Raw genomic sequence first — 19,981 nt, 5'->3', positions numbered from 1 at the left:
GGGTAATGTTTGCTTTCACTTTTATTCCATCAGGCTATTTCTACTTTTACTCAAGTAAGGGAATTGTATACCCAGCCATACAGAAGGTTGACCCTTTCACTACCACACTACAGACTGTTAACCGTCTGTAGTGTGGTAGTGAAATGGTTAACCTTCTGTAGTGTGGTAGTGGGGCGACAGTGGCTCGGGAGGTAGAGCAATCGTCTGGCAATCCGGAGGTTCCCGGTTCGATTCCAGCTCCTCCCGGGCAGAGTGTCGATGTGTCCTTGAGCAAGACACTTAACCCCTAATTGCTCCCGATGAGCAGGTTGGCACCTTGCATGGTTGCCTCCGCCGTCAGTGTGTGAATGTGTGAGTGATTGTGTGAGTGAACGGGTAAAATGTGAGTAACAAATTGTAAAGCGCTTTGGATAAAAGCGCTATATAAAAAAGCAGCCATTTACCATTTAGTGAAAGGGTTATGTAATGATTCTAGGATTTTGGCTAATCAACATCATTTTTATGTGGTCATTATTTAAGTCACTGGAATCACCACTTTTATGTCAGTAATAGGTAGAATCACTCATGGTCCAATACTGTATGTGATAACTTGACATCTTCAGCTACACAGAAAGCTAAGTAGGTACTGACATGTATAAGCTGCCGACTTGGAATTACTGGTAAATATCAATGGGTGTTTGTTGGCAATTTGCATATTCATCCTTGCATTCTCAATGAGGGTAAAGGTACAGATGCTGCTAAGAGGCTTCAGTAGTTTGTTGAACAATTTAGTGTAAAAACAGTTATACAAATTGCTATTCAATATAGAAACATGTCAAGGGTTTAAAATACGTCTGTATGGGGATATTTAACCTCTTAACCTGCAATGCCAAAAGTGGTCATTTTAGTTTTAGTTTTTGAGGACTGCATTTTGAAAACCAAAATACTATACTTTATACTTATAGCACATGCATAAGCCTGGTCTCTTTTGAAAGATAACATTCTGAAGTGCATGATACAATAAAGAAAGATCACTTTTAGTGCTAATGAAATAGAGTAACATATAGGTCTGAACTTGAGTTGTAGAAAAACTTGTTACTCAAGTTTTTCTGTAGTAGTTAGTAGTCTTGATTGATTGATTGAAAACTTTATTAACAGATTGCAGAATGGGTACAATACAGTACAGCTCAATACACACAATTGTTAAGGGGATGCAGACCAGAGAAAGACTTTCGTCTTGTTTACATCAGGGTCCCCCATTTTCAATTCATCAGGACATATATGACATACTTGACATACAGATAGTCAGTACTGCTACATCTATACATTTATGACATACCAGATTTGCAAATACAGTACTGTTTGTGATACAGAAGGAGTCAAGAAAAGGAAGTATATACATTTGACGTAGAAACTGTACATTGGAGGAGGTTGGGTGGGGGGGGGGGGTGGGGTACATTGGGATATTGACAACCATACTGGGTAATTTACATTGGAGGTGGTTGGGGGGGGGGGGAACACTGTATAAACAAGCAAAACTGTACAATTGAGGGGGGGGGGGGGGGAGACACTGTACAAACAAGCAAAATTGTACATTGGACTATTGACAAAACCATACTAGGTAAATGACTGTACATTGGAGGGGGTTGGGTTAGGATATTTACAGGGGCCAGTGTTGAATTGCAGTCTCCCGTAGGTGTCCCTTGAGAGAGGTTTTGAAAGTGGGTAGTGATCCACATTCCTTTACAGCTTTGGGTAGGGCGTTCCACATTGATGTGGCATAATTGCGAAACGTGTTTAGTCCCTTATTTGAGCCGAATCTGGGTTTAACATGATTTGTGGAGCTCCCTCTGGTGTTGTGATCGTGGTATTCACTGACCTTTGGGAAGTATTTTGACATGTACATGGGTACCTTGGTCGTGTAGTGTATCTTGTAGACCAGGCCCATTGCAAGTTGCTGTACTCTGTCGTCTACTCTAAGCCATCCTAGGTTGTCAAAGTGGGCAGGGGTGAGGTGGGTTCTAGGAGTAAGGTCAAGCAGTAGTCTGACCAGTTTGTTTTGTGATGTTTGTAATTTTGTTTTTAGCGCCTTTGAGGTGCTTTGGTACCATGAGGTGCAAGCATAGTCGTAGTACCCCTGAATGAGTGCTCCTGCCAGAGTCTTCAGGGTATTCTTGTTTACCAGAGAGGAGATCCGGTACAAGAATCGAGTTCGTTTGTTGACTTTTTTTATTACATTGGATGCCATTTTGTCACAGGAGAGATTAGCCTCTAGGATGGAACCCAGGTAGGTAATTTCATCTTTCCTTGTGACAATATTGTCACTCACTGTAACTGAGAAGCCGTCGGTCTTGCTGAGTTTGTTATTTGAACCGAAGAGAATGGACTCTGTTTTGCCCATGTGTAATGATAGTTTGTTATCAGCGAGCCATATGCAGATTCTGCCTAGTTCCGAGCTGAGGATTTTTTCAACCTGTAACTTGTTCTTGTCAGAGACCAGCAGGGCTGAGTCGTCCGCAAACAGGAACAAGTTGCAGTCACAAGCTGACGACATGTCATTTGCATAAATTAGGAACAGTAGCGGTCCTAGTATGCTTCCTTGTGGAACACCACAGCTCACTGTGAGGGGGGGGGGATAGGGTACCGTTTACCTCCACCATCTGTTCCCTCCCCTCAAGGTAGGATTGCATCCAGCTCACTGATAGACTATCAAAACCAATTGCTTTTAGCTTGTCAATCAGAATGGAGTGATTGACCGTGTCAAAGGCCTTTTGTAGGTCCAGCATGACCATGCCGCAGTATTTCCAGAGGTAGTATTTCTCCAGAAGGTGGTATGGCTTAAAAAACTCCCGAGATCCATAGCCTGATTCAGAAATGAGTGATTAGGAGTGATTTTGGTAAACTGTGTACAAAAGAAAAACTCAGTTTTCTCATAGACTTCAATTCATTCAGCTGTTTTTCTCTTCCTGTTTTCGCTCATTAGTCTTTCACCTAGATACCCGATTCATACCTCCCCAGGTGGGGCATCATTGGCTACAACCCTCTACAATCATTTTCGAGATCGCCAAATGATTGACGGAACTAGAGCCCCAAGAGTCGGGAGTGGTATTTTGCGCAATATCGTGTACTTTGCACAAGCCTCAAATACCGGCATGTAACTCGAGAACCGCTGAACGGATCGTGTCACCTGAAAGGGCTATCGACAGGCAACAAATAAGCCTTCAATTCGATATATATATATATATATATATTGTATTACAAGATATGCACACCCGAGCCACTAGTGGTCGCCAAAGTGCCGGTGGGCAAATCGTCCTAAAAAGGGCCCACAGATGGGCCCTTGCATGTTAAAAGCTGTTCAAGGCAACTCATAAACAGCACAACAGCAGGCTTGTTGACTCACCAAAGGCCATGACTATGTCATGACAAGCTGGGGTGCTTTTTCCTGGACATGAATGAATCAGAGTCTCCTTTGTCAAGAATCACTGCTTGGAACAAGCCTTTCTGCGAAATCGTCTTGTTATTTTCTTGATATTTTAAGCAGTGTGCAGGGGAACTGGCGTGGGGGAGGCCAAGAGATACAACATAAACAGTCAATTATTCACCCGGTGGACAGCTTGTTTTTTGTTTGCCTTGTTATTGCTCCACACCGAGATAGTAGGACTTGTTTTGGATGTGTTAATATTGATCCCAGAGGGAGAGGAGGGTGTCCTCCCCAGAGCCAGATCCCTTCAGTTCAGTTCAACTACAGAGAAGAAGATGGGTACCCTGCTGCTGTTGCTGCTCAGCGCCGGAGCTCTGCTGTATTGTGCCGAGGCCCAGGACACTTACAGCCAGCTCCCCGGGGACTACCAGAAGGGGGTCGATCTGGTCCTGAAGCAACTCCAAACACACGCCGTCGTCCAGCACCATTTTCGTTTTTTCAGGAGCGTGAGGAAGGAAGATATCGAGGTAAACCTACCGGTATCTTGATTTATGTGTTAGTGTTAAGAGTTATGTATGAATGAATGAATGAATGAATGATGAATGAATTAATGAATCTTTAATTCGAACATGATTTAAAAAACAAAGAATAAGACAAACAGTGAAAAATATACATCACTGTTTGAAAAGGAGTAGTAAGAAGCTTAGCAAGCATGCCCTACGCCTATCCGTCCCTTCCAAGTGGGAACATTAATTAATACTTAAATTATATTATATAATGGAGAATATCCACATGACCAATAATACTTCTTTCTTAACATTGAAAAGAACATATAATAAATAAATAATATCAGTATCCACAGTACAAAAGAAAAAGAAAACAACAGCTTAGAATCCAGAAGATTGACAATAGTCACCTCCCCTTTCCTCTTTTTGGTAATTTGCCAATATCATTCCTTTATAAAAAAGAAATTTAAATAGAGCAATATTTCTGCTTTCCTTCATTTTATTATTGCCGTGAAAAATGTACAGTTTACTGTACTTTTCATAAAATTAGTTTTATGAAAGGCTAGTGGGATGTTTCCTGACACCTTCAAAAGCTTCACTGTACATGTGACATGATGACATAGCAGATTTAGTCCCTTTGGATAATGTTCACTTTGATGTACTACATGTAGCCTGACTCAGCAGGTTTTTACTTGTGGCTGTACTCTCTTCTCTGAATACCGTTCACTCTGAAATGTTTCCAATCAACTTGTTGTTGTTGTCTTTTAGTTTTCTCCAGCGGAGTCATGTTGTGGGAAAACATTCCTGCATTTGGTCCTTGAGTTTCCCTAAAATGGCGTGTTGGCATCGCCAACTCTCTTCATTCAAAACACATGACACAGCTAACTGCTACCTCACTCTGGCTTCAGTGAGGAATACTAACCAGGTTGACATTTGCCATTTTAGTGTGACTGAAGGAGGAATGTAGAAAGGTTTCCCCAAGTGTCTAGTGGAGAGAATTAACCAACAAAAATATCAAAATATCCAAGTAGGCAGTGGTGTATGTCTGAAGTACTTGAATAAGCCATTACTTGATTAAAAGTAAAGATATCTTAATTGAAAGTGACTGTGGTAAAAGTTAAAGTCACCCTTAAGAAAAATCACTTGAGTCAAAGTCTTAAAGTAGCTCACATTCATCTGGTGTTAAAATGTACCAAAAGTAAAAGTATGGGAGAACGGGGATGGTTTTCACACTGGTAGGTTGTCACATTCATTATATTTCGCTACCAAAAGTCCCCCCCCCCCCCCCCCAATTTTTGGTATGGTAATGTCCAGAATTGGGATCAGAGCTCACCTACATTATCTTCTTTGGAGTAAGACAGCTGAACTTGAGGTGAGAGGACTTTTTGTGTTTTTCATGTGGAATTGTAAATATTCAGCTCCTCAGTATTTTTATTCTAGGCATTTACACAATTGGTTTATAATGAAACAATTGTTACCCTTAAAACGTGTGAAGGGAAAGCTATATAGTTTAGATTGTTGTTGGCTATCGAACACATTTTTGGTTAGTTAGCCTTGATACTAGCAAGACATTCCAGTTGGGGTTGGTCGTCACATTTTCTTTGGGGTTGGTTGTCACATGTGACAAGCACATGACAGTGCTTTTAACGGACCGTTTCTTCACCAACTTGGAGGTGATGGATGAGCTGAGGACAGACCGAGCAGAGCCCAATGCACCCCAGCCCACCTACCAAGCCTAGTACATCCCGGCCTAGACTACCTACCAAGCCTAGTACATCCCAGCCTAGACCACCTGCCAAGCCTAGTACATCCCAGTGTACTCCACCCCAGCTGGAAGAGGCAGCCAGCAAGAAGAAGAAACAGAAAAGAAAGAGACAGGAGGAGTCTTCATCAGATGAAGATGATTGTTTTTGTTTGGTTTGTATGGAAACGTTCTCCAACAGCCGTTCAGGGGAGGTATGGGAGAAGTGTTGGGTGTGCAACCAGTGGGCACACAAGCTCTGCTTAGTTGGAGTGCCCACACTCTACATTTGCCATCACTGTACCTCAGATAGTGAATGAGTGTAGCATAGTTGTGTTGGCTATTATTGTTAGGCCTATTTATTTTGTTCTTATTTTGTTGTAGGATGGCCTAAAGATGTCTTTCCTGTTTATGTTCATGTTAAGATGCATTAAGTTATGTATTTGTCAACTTGTCAATGCAATTCAACTTTCAAATGTAGTTCTTCCTTCTTGCCTTCTTTTTAAGATTTTCCCCATTAAAACACATAGTGACAACCAACCCCATAGTGTGTGACAACCATCCCCATGATGGGGTTGGTTGTCACAATGTGTCAGAGTGTCTTTGATAGGTAATTTTTTCCTCTTTTTTACAATATGTTGGAAAATGAGAGGGATACACATTTTGAGCCAACATCTTAAGCTTCAATTGAATGTAGGAATGACTATTGAAAGGTGTTTTGATGATGAGCAATTCACACTAGAGTAAAAAGTGTGACAACCATCCCTGTTCTCCCCTACAAAGTAATAAAACAGCCAAAAAACTTTTTTTTCCTCTCCAAACTATATTAAATGTATTTCTCCCTCCCTCAACTCCCTTCTATTTTATTATTAATTATTACTGTTGCTGCTGCAGGGTCTGTGTTGTAAAGTATGTGATGTGATAAATAAAGATTCTGACGCCTGAAGACGGATTAAACGCAACTTTTCAAAATAGCTCGAACAGTGTTGGAAAGCAATTGCAAACAACAACACAAACGTTTCAAACCATGTAAGCATTCTGCCAACAGTTTGTATACAGTATACAATAGTGATCTATAGACCTTTTTATTTTTTATTCTTTATTTTATCGTTAATAGTTTGAAACACAAAACAGCTCTAACAGCTCACAACATATACATTCTAAATTGGCCCCTTTGTATTTCCTGTTGCAATGTGTGTTAATACAGTTGCTGACAGGAAATGAGAGGGGCCAAAGCTATTCCCCTAGCAACGGAATACTATGTCTGATCTGAAAGAAGCCTAGCATTAGGACCATATAAACTCAGGACTCCTTCTTAAAGATTATTATTCGATCCATTGTGCACATCCATTGGTAATGAAAGCAATGGCGTCCGTTTGGTGTTGTGGGAGATATCCCTCAACTTGTCTTGACGAGAGCACCAGTTATTCACACGCAAAATGATCTTATTTTTACAACAAGTGTAGGAGCATGTTACGACCCCTGAGGTCTAAAAGGGTGAAGGCCTGTAACATAAATATTGGTTGAAAGAAAAGATGACCAGCTTTGTAAACGATAAGGATATTTATTAACATGAAAGGAAGCACAACGGGACCTCGAGGGTGAGCCAAGGCCAAAACAACAAACCAACAAGACTATCTCAAAACCAAAACCACAACCCCCAGCCACTCCCAGTAGTTAAGTATGAAGCTTGTGTGTGTGAATGTGTGTGCATGTGTATGGGGGGGGGGGGGGGGGGGGGGGGGGGGGGGAGTAGAGGTGTGGGTTACTGGGAGGGCTCAGTTTGTTTATTGTAATTTAATTTATCATTTACTTAATTAGTGTATCTGTATTACGTACCCAAGATGTGAGTTACATTTATTTAAAGTCATGTTTGATCATTAAAATTTGTATTTTATTTCTTTTTTTTGCATTCTTGTAATCCATCTGAGATGTAAGCCTTGGGCCTCTATACAGAACACTTTGTGTCTGTTTGTGTTGCTTTATATGTTTGTAATTTTTATTATTATTTTTTTAATTCGTATTTCAATGTCAATCTTTGTCTTTTTGTCGTTTGTCGTTTGTGTAAAAAGGGAAAAAACCAATAAAAATATCATAAAAAAAAATTAAATAAAATAAAAAGCTAACCTACTGTAAAGACAAATACATTCATTAACCTAAACCATTAACTAACAAAAACAGGAGAAAAGTCGATGCTCAAATGAAATGGCGGCTCACCCCATCGGTGCTTCCTGAAAACGAGAAAGTCATACAATATAAAGATATGGGGAAACATAAAACAATTGCCCACTAAAAGTGTAGCAAAAGCAGTCGAAGTCAAAATACATCAAAATACACAAACTCTACAGTCACTAACAAGTCAAACAAAGACCAGCAAACCGTAAACCCAAACAAAGGCCCAAACCAAAACAGAGGCCAAATCAAATGCATCATATTGAAATCAATGTTGCATTTTTTCACTGTATTGACTTGCTTTCCATCTTGTAAATTCATGTCAACTACTGACTTATGCATTCCATTCATAGTCAGAGGTCGGAAGTTCCCAGTGGGCAAATCTGAATTACGACCTCAATTTGTTCCAGTGCCAAGCTCGGAAGGACACTGTAGATAAAATATGTCCTTTATAGAGAAGCAGCTGATGTTTGTGTGGCTGGTTTCTGAGCATAATATATGTTTAGTTATATTTGGCCAGCACACTGGTATTGATAAGAATATAACTTCAATCATCTTCTAAAGATTAAAACAATGCTGTTTAGAGTTAATAGTGTATGCCACCATGTTGAAATGAGTGTCCTACTTGGAATTCCGACTTCGAGGGCTGTTCCGTTGCATTTTCCCTAGTAGAATGTCAGATTTATCAGTAGTTCCCACTTCAGTGGAACCCACAAAAAGTATTTCTAAAGGTCTATGCTTTCCAAACAACAGCTGTTAACCTGCTAATTCCAAACAGCTGTTCATCACTTCCTGTGTGGTTTTCCCAGGATTGTCCTACCAGACACCAGTGTTTAGAACATTCGAGAACAGCAAACTTAAAAGCATTCATGAGCTGCGTAGGCTGTAGAATCACCATTGTGTTTGGCAATAACAGTGGCAAAATAGACTTTATTTATATGGAATTGTTTTGTTTATTACTTGCCACTGTGCTTGCCTCCTAATAGTCCCACTGTGAAACAGAACGTTTCAAACAGAGGATGAGTCTGTATAGATGGTAACAGTAGGTGAACAGTAGGTACTGTTACCATCTGTACAAACTCACTCTCTGTTTGAAACTTTGTGTTTCACATTGGGGATATTAAAGGAGGCAAGCACAGTGGCACTAAAGTAATAATCTTGAAAATATCCATGTGTCGACAACAGATAAAATAAAATATGCCATGTACTGTATGATTTAACACATTTAAGTTATTGGGTAACTTGGAATAATTTTTAGATGTGCAGCACCTCACCACAGCAGTCGCTGTCACCCCACGCTCACACATTCAGTCGTCACTCATGGTTAGCCACTCTGCCTCTAGTGGCGGCTCAAAGGCATAGCACCGTGTGTAAGAGAATGTTTCACATCTGATTGTGTCTTTGTAATCATTAAAACAGAAGCGTACATTCTTCAGCCACTATTATATATTATATTATATTATATTACCTACACAGTGACTGAAGGCTAGTGGCCAGTAAGTAGAGAAGTAAAATGATGAGGTAGGATGAAAGAAATGCAGCTGAACGAACCCCAGCCCTAACAGTCATATTCACACTGACAATGATATAATTCCAAGACAATCACACCAGGGTTACATGGCTCTTGTCAAGGTGAAAACACACTATAAGTCACACCTCAAAACAGCAGCAAAGGAAAGTATTGAAAGTGTATATGAACCCTCTGCCAATCTGTGTTCTTTTATTCCATTATCTTCTTTTTTTTGTTTTGATCCCATTTGATATATTATAAACTTTGATTGATTGATTGAAAACTTTATTAACAGATTGCAGAATGGGTACAATACAGTACAGCTCAATACACACAATTGTTAAGGGGATGCAGACCAGAGAAAGACGTTCGTCTTGTTTACATCAGGGTCCCCCATTTTCAATTCATCAGGACATATATGACATACAGATAGTCAGTACTGCTATCTATACATTTATGACATACCAGATTTGCAAATACAGTACTGTTTGTGATACAAAAAGAGTCCAGAAAAGAGAGTATATATACATTTGACGTAAAAAACTGTACATTGGAGGAGGTTGGGTGGGGTTGGGTGGGGGGGGGAGGGGGGGGACACACACTGTACAACTGATGCATCTACTTCTGAAAGTATTTTCATAAAACGTGCCAAGTGGCCATAGAATCCATTTAAATACAGCCACTTACAGTACTTAGAGTAACAATTCAGGGACAGAAGTATCTCTGAACTCTATCTACTGCCTATTGCCTTATACTGCCTTACATCTACCTCAAGTTGAGGTCCTCAACCTATAGTCTACCCATATAACCCTGTATGATAACCATGTAGAATAATACTGTATACCTTATATATGAATATATCTGCATATATTCCTGTTTATATACCTGTATACATACCCACTCTGTGCACTGTAAATTTGTAAATTTATCCAAAGCGCTTTACAATTTGTTCCTCACATTTTTTACCCATTCACTCACACATTCACACACCGACGGCGGAGGCAACCATGCAAGGTGCCAACCTGCTCATCAGGAGCAATTAGGGGTTTTAAAGTGTCTTGCTCAAGGACACTTCAACACGCTGCCCGCGGGAGGAGCGGGAATCGAACCGGGAACCTCCGGATTACCAGACGACTGCTCTACCTATACCGAGCCACTGTCGCCCCCGTTGTACACACTTTGTATATACTATATCTATATCTGTATACATCCCATACCTACTTTTATTAGTTACACTGGCTAGTATGACTTACTACCATAGCGTTGTTGTTATACCTGTATCACTTTACATAATAATATTGTACATATGTCAGATTAGCATATTTACTCAGTAGCTTTGTTATATACGGTATATATATATTCCATTTTATGACTTCTTACACTGTATTGTTAATGCACATTAGTGTTACCTTGCATTCTGGTTAGATACCAACTTATTTTCATTGTTGATTTGATTTGATTTGATGTTTCTTATTTCCGTGTCTTACATACAGGTGTATGCCCAGCCCATATGGGCTTACAAGACACATAAACAATAAGTATATAATGGTATACTTTACAAATTACTTGACAAATGACATATAGACCAAGCTGGCCACAAGAAAAAGTACAATACAATAATACAATAAAACGTAATATAACACAAGCTGTAAGCAATGTATGTAAACAAAGAAACAAGAGGAATTCATATACAATTATATAGGATATAGTGTGCCATGCTTTCTCCAAAAATCCTGCAAAACTGAAGATGTCCTCCACAAAAAAACAACTCAACATACAACTCTCAGACTGCCAAAACAAATCAGAATTTACTATTTGAATTTTCTCAAATAAAGCCCTCCTCAAATCGGTGTACAAAGGGCAATAACAAACAAAACGATATTCATCCTCCACAACTCCCAGATCACATAGAACACACAACCGCTCCTCCTCAGGTTTACCTTGGAATCTACCCACTTCCACAGCCAATGACAGGGTGCCAGACCTCAACTGGGCACACAGAGACCTCCATCTTCTCTTTAAGTTTAACATTACATAAGGTTCAGTAAAATACTCATTTTTAATTACAACATATTTTCTAAGTTTAGGTTTTTTCCATATCTCCACCTTCCACTTATCCTGATGGATTGTTGATCATTTTGTTTTAATTATGTGAACCTTACACTGCAGAGTGTTCATAAAAATCATACTTAAGTCAGCAGAAGAAAAAATCATGGACATCTCTCTTGACCAGGGATGACCGTGTGCTCTGTCCCAGTTAAATATCTTTTTTGTCACCCTGTCATTTGGCAGCTGGACCAGGCGGTTCCATAACCTAACCATTTCACCTTTTTGCTTGACCAAGCAAATTGTACTGTACTTGTGCTGATGACAATACATTTTAATCTAATCTAAAATGTCTAAAATCGAATTCTCAAAATAAAAAACACCATTGTTCATGTATCACCAGCACTATGGTTCACAAACTAGTGTGTTTCTTGCCACTGTGTACTGGTATGTTTCTTGCCACTGTGTACTGGTATGATTCTTGCCACTGTGTGTACAGTAAGTCCTAATAGATGGAATCCCTGCTGTCTTTCAGTCTGGATTCACGGTGAAGTACATCTTCCACCATTTTTACCTCAAAGCCACCAGGTGCGCTAAAGGAACCACAGCAACAGACTCTCAGACCTGCCCTTTTAGGAACGACAGAGTAAGTGTTGTACATCTCTTGTTATTCCAGACATGTTTTTAAAGTCTGCAGCCAATCTGAAACCTATACCCATGTGTCTTTACATTGGTTTTTTACGTATTTTGTTTTGTTTTGTTTTTACAGCCTTTGATGGACTGTGCAGTTTGCTACAAAATGTATTCTGACCAGATGGAAAACAACCCCAAGCCGTATGTCCACTGCACCCAGAGACCAAAAGTCACACAGGTATGTGTCACTCATTTTCAACCTTTTAAGTTAAAACGATAGTTCTGATTCTAGGCTAGCCCTGTTTTAAAATTTTTTTTTTACTTATCAATGATGATGTTGATCGGTAGAGTCCTTTCTCAGCACAATCCATGCTGTTCCTCATACTAGCTCCGAATAGTTAGCCACAATAGTTTCTATTTTCTCCCATCCCAATTTCGTATTTCCAATTCTCCCCTCCCCTGTCTTGAACGTTGCTCGACTATGCCCCCCACTGGTCGGTTGTAGGGAGGATAGAAGCCTTGCATCACGTGTCCCCTCCGGTACATGAGGAAGCAGCCTGTCACATCTTTTCACCTGCCAGCGCGGACTCTCAGTGGCGAGGTGTAACGCATGGGAGGCTCACACTACCCCTGCTACTTCCTGTCTCTGCTGTGCAGGCGTCCCCCAACCGACCTGTAGGAGTCGCTGTCCACAACGTCCAATCCCCACCCATCGACTTCCACCCTCTAACTCTGCCAATTGAGTTAGTATGACGGCTGGCCCAAGCCGGAGGCAATGCTGACACCCGGATTCGAGACCGGAGTCTCTTGCATTGGTGACGAGCGCAATCTCTGCTGCGCCACCCAGCCGCACCTCTTGTTTGTATTTCTTTAGTTTAAACCAATCATAATCATCCTGGGCGGCACTAAGCCTATAGGATTCAGTAACCTCGTTCCCAGTTTTATCTCCTCCGTGAGATAAAGACTGGTAAAGAACTACGGCCGAAAGTGTGTATGGGGTAGAATTTCCGGTGTATGTACTTCCCCTGGAAGCTGCCTCTGAACGGACCAAACTTTTCCCGAATCCTGTCGGCAAACAAGCTAGAACGTCCCGGTCATGTAGTAAATTCTTCAGGCAAAGCCGTTGCAGTGGCTTAAACGAGGAAATATTGTGCACTTCACACGTTTCTATAATTGTTTTGTCGAAACCGGAAAGCCTGTATAGCCTGTATAGCCGGTACTTCCTGTACTTCCGTTTTCACACTTTAGGAGGCATGCATAGCTTTACCAGCCTATAAGGATTCAGCGACTGTGCCCTTGCAGAATAGTGTCACAGATAAGGGACCCAACAAATCGTGACTTAATCCCACCACAGTTAGGACAGCAGCCGAAACCCGACCAATGTTTCACGCGTCGACTAAAGACACACTTCAGACACAATCAATACCTGAAATAAACATTTTATTTTTAAACAAACCTTCTTACTGTCTTCTACTATCATGCACTCTTCCTAAATATGAATATGTCTCTACTACTACTATGCACTGAACACTGCAGCACCCAAGTGTCAACACACTTTGATGAACAGTGTTACTCAGCTATAGTTGTACCCTTCCTGTTGACTTGTCGTACAGAACTTGGATAAAAGCGTCAGCTAAATGACAAAATGTAAATGTGACTTAACACACAGGGATAGCACCTTGAGTTTATTCAACATAAATCTCATTGTAACCCCCCCCCCCCCCCAGAAAATTGGAGAATCAAGGTTGGATCACTGCAGCAAAATGAGCTACCACAGTGGATCCGCGACTCTTTTGGCCTTAAAGACAAAGTGAAGAAGAAGACTGCTACGTACAATCTTCAGCACAATATGATTGAAGATAGTGAAGAATTAGCAAAATGCCTGTGGAATGCTTACTTTATTATACTGCAAGTCCTGTAACATTGATGTGATTTCATATATATGTGTGTGTGTGTGTGTGTGTGCATGTGAAATGCAAACATAAAAAAGTATTATTATAATTTAGATTTTCTTTCTCCCTGCAATTCATTATTTAACATGATGTGTGCTTGTATGTATGTACCTATGTATACTATTATGCAATGTTTGTTCTACTGTATGTCCAAATGCTGTAATCAGGGTGATGTTGAAAAAGAGAGCTTGCTCTCAACGGTCTTCCTTGTATAAATAAAGGTTTAAAAAAAATAAAAAAAAACGTGTGCGTGTACACAGTATGTGCGTGTGTGTGCGTCACTGTGTGCATGTGTGTGTGTGTGTGTGTGTGTGTGTGTGTGTGTGCGTGTGTGTGTGTGTGTGTGTGTGCAAGTGCGTGTGTGCGGTGTCTGCCTGTTTTCTTAGGGGCTTCAACACATCTGATCTCAATTAATTCACCCGTTAAATAAATGACACAAAACAAGAACTCAGTCTCAATTTCATATAAAATGTTAATGTTTGTTCTTTGCCAGTTTCAACTGAAAGATTTGGCTTCCAGATTTGGTTTTTTGAATCTAACTTCTGGCCTCTGCTATATGACAAATATTTCTGGTGATTTTTCTGGTGAATTTTCTTCACCGTGGCGTGAACACAATACATTTCAGATTCAAGAGAGATTCACATAAATCACAGAGGCTAACTTTCACTTTGGAGGAGTTCATGGGTTCAAAGTTACACAATTCCTGTAAATGCATGCAGCGTGCAGGAGTGAGAGGAGCCTGGTCGTCATGGTGGCTGGTCAGACTGCCTACGCTTCCTGTACGCTCCGCATTCCCTGGTTTCTCATCAGCAACCCCTCCTTTATGAGCAGCACAGGGCTTTGCTTTCTGCACTGGAGAGAGCAACAGGGAGTTTGGTATTCACATGGTGAGCTACTTATCTGTGATGCCTCTCTATGGGCCGGATTTGGTGGGTGTGCTCTTTTAACAAAAGCCAGGGGAGGGAGGGAGGGGGCTCTCAGCCCAGCTGCAAAACCAGACCCTGTGTCTCTCTGGGAACCTCAGATTACATAACCGAGCTTGTATCAAACCAATTCACCAAACGGAGACATAATGTCCGACTGGGATTCGATTACCGTGCGGATGGTTATATGAACTTCTGGCACAAGCAACTTTCACAATATGATTTCCCTCCGGACAATGAAAAATGTGTGACCTCCCTTTCATGAAAAAAAAATCTGCCTTTTATTATCGGTGGAACATTACGTAAGGCTTGGCTCAGATCAACACTGGCTGCTTTTGTCTTCAGGTCGCTGTGCAGCCAGGACTCAATGGGTTGCACATTGTGTTCAAGATTTCCCCCAGTCTGAACAACCAGTACTAGTAATGCCACCCATCCCACCAAAACAAAATTTAAAGGGACACTTCACAAATGCTGATTTATTTTGCACATAATCTAACACATCCAACAACTCTAAACCGTTTCGCACACATTCTTTTAGTTTGACAGTTATGGGTGTAGTCTGACGTCACTTTAGTTTCCTGCGCGGTCCACCCGTATACGGATTTATCATTAGGAAAGTGGATTATCGGCTATTGTAACAAATTCTGCCTCATGAACATTGGCAAGCTTTCCATGTTTGCACAAAATTAGTTCCCTTCTATCACTAACATTATTGTTTAAGCTTTTTTGGTTGAAATAAAGGTAGTTATAATAAGGTTTTTAATTTGTCGTTAAAAAATAACTACTTACCAGTAGAACGCCTGTCGTTCAGTGCATGCTGTCACCGTCAGCATGCAGCGCTAGAGAGAAGTGTAGTTCCTCACAGTGAACGAAAACATAAACGTTGTTATTTTGCTATACCTTTACGATTAATTGCAAATGTTTTCATGTTGAGCTATAGATTGTGTGGATGAATACACACAGAAAGGTACACCATGCCAATGTTCATGCTTTATTTGTTTTAAACGAGACCATTTAGAAATGGGTCCATTAGAAATACATGGCGATTTCAAGAGGGGTGGACCGCGCGGGAAACAGCAATGACGTAACCACTACACCTCCGGGTCTCAAACTCAATTTACCTGGGGGCCGCTGGAGGTAGAGTCTGGGTGAGGCTGGGCCGCATCAAATATTCCACACAAAAAGGGTTTCAAGTATTTTTTATTTCTTTTATGGAAATGTATGGTTGAAACATGCAAACGTTCAAACGCACACACACTAATAAGCATTGGAGGCTTTTAACCAGGGCCAGACCGGGGAAATCATTCAGGCCAGGAAATATAGTGCGAAATATAGCCCCAGTCAGGCCACTTTTTAAGCGGGGGGTCCCCCACCAGGAGATTTTGTGTTACAAAGACTTAATTTCCTGCATTCTGGTGCAGGAATTGTTTTATTTGTACCCTTTAAATGCCAGTGTTTGTGATGACATGACTGCAAATAATTTTTTTATTTTTATTTCTTTTGTGGAAATCATCTGGGGGGGCCGCGAGTTTGAGACCCCTTCGAGTAGATGAGTTTGAATAATATGGCCACCAGTGATGTTATCGGGGACATTGAATCCTTGTGTTGTGTTAATTACATGAAATTATGTATACAAATATAGCAATACCTTGTCTTATATGGGCTGCTATACCTTATCATTTCACTCTTGGACAAGTAAGGAGCTTGAAAATAAACAATAACAACTAGTATTTTTGTAATTATTTATTTATCTTTTGCTGTAGTGGATATAGGTATATTATTTTTTAATATTGATAAATAACTTATTACATATTAATATGATATTGTAAGGAAGGGGCAGGACCAGATAAGCTTTGCTTCTTTCTGTCCCTTCTCGAACAAAACCATTTGTCTTGAGCTATGTTGATTATAGCTTCCATGTCTAGGAAGATATATTTAATTTTATTTGTATTTTATTTTATTTAGTTTTTTTTATTTAGTTTGTTATTTTTTGTTATTACAAATGTGTGTGTTTATGGTTGTTCGAGATAAATAAAGATCAAATCAAATTTCATTGAGCTGTAATTAACATGAGGATTCAGTTCCCCTGATTATAAAAGGTCTTGTAATATTTACAGTAGATTGGATTTGTTTTATATTTTCTATGAAACTGCAGTAGTTGTAGAGGCAACATGTTCTTATCCAGTAAAAAAAATCACCATTTTCATTTTCACCTTAAGGATGGAATGTTATGGTGGACTGATCATTGTGGAAAGTCTCTGTCTTGTAATACAGTTTAAAATATATATATATATTTCTAAGATAGCTTGCAGCTGCAGCTCATGTGTCGTGCTGGTTGGCAGGTTTATGAAGAACACAGCTGTGCATGCAGAGAATGACACATTCTCTGGGGTGAGGAAAAAAGGACCAAGTGTCATGCCTTTGATCCACCACTAGGGGTCGGGTGGCTAACTGTGAGTGAATGAGTGGGTGGGTGAGTGAGTGAATGTCTGAGTTAGTGGCATTTATGAGGTGCTTTGCAAAAAAAAAAATTTTGGGGAGGCGGATGGGCAAACACATCTCCCCTCTCCTCCCCACCCCTTTCCCAAGTAGTATAAAGAGGGGCGTCCAGACCTTTACTTCACTTCATTCAGCTCTGGTGGAGGAGTTCAAAGCCTGTAAGTACTGTACACTTCTGCACTAAAAGACCCAATCTGGTGTCTTTTCTTCTTCTTGCCATACATTTAACATCCTATGTTTTCAATTTGGGTGGTGAGGCCACCCTTGTATTTACGTTTGGATTACAGGGTGTGCCTTTAAATGAGTTATCCTGCGGTGCTGCGTAACCGTAGCTTCACACGGCTGTGTTTGCATGATGTTTGCATGATGTTTGCATTTGACTTGAGTTGAGTTGATCATGAGTATAATGGATGATGCAATGTGGTGATCATTCTTTTTATTTTACATCATATTTTACATCATAACTTTACATGAAGCATCTGGAATATTTACTTTTCTTTCAGAATCATGAGTAGAAACTACCTGTCCAAAAATGATGAACTCCGCCACGGAGACTACCTGATGTCCAATAACCGTGAATGGAAGGCTGTCTTTCAGGTCAGTAACTTGAACTTGTAGTGAATAGTCACTGAGGGCTGGCGACCTAACATCACTTTTTAGATGCAAAGCACCTCATAGAATGTCAATGTCCCTCACTCACTCACTCACTCACTCACTCACTCACTCACTCACTCACTCACTCACTCACTCACTCACTCACTCACTCACTCACTCACTCACTCACTCACTCACTCACTCACTCACTCACTCACTCACTCACTCACTCACACCACACACTCACTCACTCACTCACTCACTCACTCACTCACTCACTCACTCACTCACTCACTCACTCACTCACACACTCACTCACTCACTCACTCACTCACTCACTCACTCACTCACTCACTCACTCACTCACTCACTCACTCACTCACTCACTCACTCACTCACTCACTCACTCACACACACACTCACTCACTCACTCACTCACTCACTCACTCACTCACTCACTCACTCACTCACTCACTCACTCACTCACTCACTCACTCACTCACTCACTCACTCACTCACTCACTCACTCACTCACTCACTCATCAAGACAAATGTGTAGACAATTATGAAAAAACTCCACTGAATCATTCAGATCCTATTAGAACAGAAACAGAAATCCAGTTTTCAGATGATCAATGTTTACAAACCTAATGACCTAAAGATGGTAGTTTGGACGTTGTTTTGTTAGTTTGTTGATCTGGATTGACGTTATAACTGCAAAATACATGGGCTGTCCAAAAGACTTATATATCATTTATATCCCACCCTTCATCTCAGATTCATGTGATCACATTATGACTGGATGTGACTGTGAGCAGATGATGCATGCCCAGTTTGATAACGACGTGGTTCTTTCTGATCCCTGCAGGATGATGGCAACCTTGTTGTCTATGGCTGGAAGCCCATGTGGACCTCAGAGACAGAGGGGTTAGGTGCCCAACGCCTGTGCATGCAGGCAGACTGCAACCTGGTCATGTACAACAAGGACGGCAAAGCCGAGTGGCATACCGACTCCAGCAAGGTCGACAAATGCAACATGTGCCGCCTTCACCTGAGAGACGACGGTGTCCTGGTAGTGCAGAGGGAAGGAGACGACATCTGGAACTCTGCCAAGTCCAAAGGCAGGAAATGAAGTCACACAAAGATGGCAGTGTTTCTTTTAAACGGTTTCTTCAACATTTGGACATCAACAGTGTGAGCTGGTAAATCTGGTGTGTAAAATTGGTATCCAATAAACATTTTGAATAAATAAGCGTTTTTTTTCTTTTCTAAATTGTGCTTTTCTTTGTGGTAGAAACTAAACTAAGTGGCTCAAGCAAGCAAGCAAGCAAGCAAACAAACAAACAAACTAACAAACAAATAAATAAATAATTTTTAGTTTACCATCATCTTCACCGGAGGAATATTCTTTAAAAAGAACATTAACTATTTGCATTCTGAAAAGAGGGATGTATAGTAACAAAGATGTATTTACATGCTGTGAGACAATCCAATAAGTAAAAACCAAAAACAGAATACAAAATATATATAAAATATTAAATAAAGAAATGGTTAGGAGACCACGCAACCTTATTAATTTGTTAACTCCAAAACGTGTCGTATAAAAGAGACCCATTTTGACCATAGCTTAGTAAATTAGTTTATTTGTAAAGATTTAGATTGAGTGAAAAAGTAATATTTTCCATATTTCATTAACTATATCTGTCCATTCCTCCATTGTGGGGTAGTCAGGAAGAAGCCAGTGCCTATTGATTTTTTACCAGCTAATATCAGAACCCCAAATAAATATTTGTTATAATGCTATGGAAAGTCAACATCCACTGAAATAAAAGTACAAAACTGCAGTAAATGGGTTTCTACAATGTTCTAGAAGGGTCATAGATAGACTTACAATTTGAATTACATTTGGAACTGGAGGTTACATGGGAGTCCAGTGCATCATCATGCTTAAAATGCATTTCAATGCTAGTGAAGCCCCACCTAACACAGTAACACAATAACA

At 40.3% G+C, this 19,981-nt stretch overlaps 2 protein-coding genes across 2 annotated transcripts; both read left to right on the top strand.

The window, feature by feature from the left end:
• The first annotated feature begins 3,559 nt into the window (after positions 1-3,559).
• LOC311238482 (uncharacterized protein) lies at positions 3,560-14,156 on the top strand. The gene is made up of 4 exons (XM_084326567.1): positions 3,560-3,930; positions 11,914-12,024; positions 12,148-12,249; positions 13,739-14,156. The coding sequence occupies exons 1-4, from the start codon at positions 3,739-3,741 to the stop codon at positions 13,823-13,825; spliced, it is 492 nt and encodes a 163-aa protein (XP_084182693.1). The 5' UTR covers positions 3,560-3,738; the 3' UTR covers positions 13,826-14,156.
• Positions 14,157-17,499: 3,343 nt separating this feature from the next.
• On the top strand, positions 17,500-19,246 carry LOC311238074 (B-type lectin plumieribetin-like). Its single transcript, XM_084326046.1, has 3 exons — positions 17,500-17,543; positions 17,889-17,982; positions 18,848-19,246. The coding sequence occupies exons 2-3, from the start codon at positions 17,893-17,895 to the stop codon at positions 19,109-19,111; spliced, it is 354 nt and encodes a 117-aa protein (XP_084182172.1). The 5' UTR covers positions 17,500-17,543; positions 17,889-17,892; the 3' UTR covers positions 19,112-19,246.
• The last annotated feature ends 735 nt before the right edge of the window (positions 19,247-19,981 follow it).

Source organism: Notolepis coatsorum (assembly GCF_963971535.1).
Source record: "Notolepis coatsorum genome assembly, chromosome: 12".
In the NCBI taxonomy this organism is placed as follows: domain Eukaryota; kingdom Metazoa; phylum Chordata; class Actinopteri; order Aulopiformes; family Paralepididae; genus Notolepis; species Notolepis coatsorum.
Note: the sequence above shows the minus strand (reverse complement) of the source record. Positions and strands in the feature narration are given on the sequence as shown.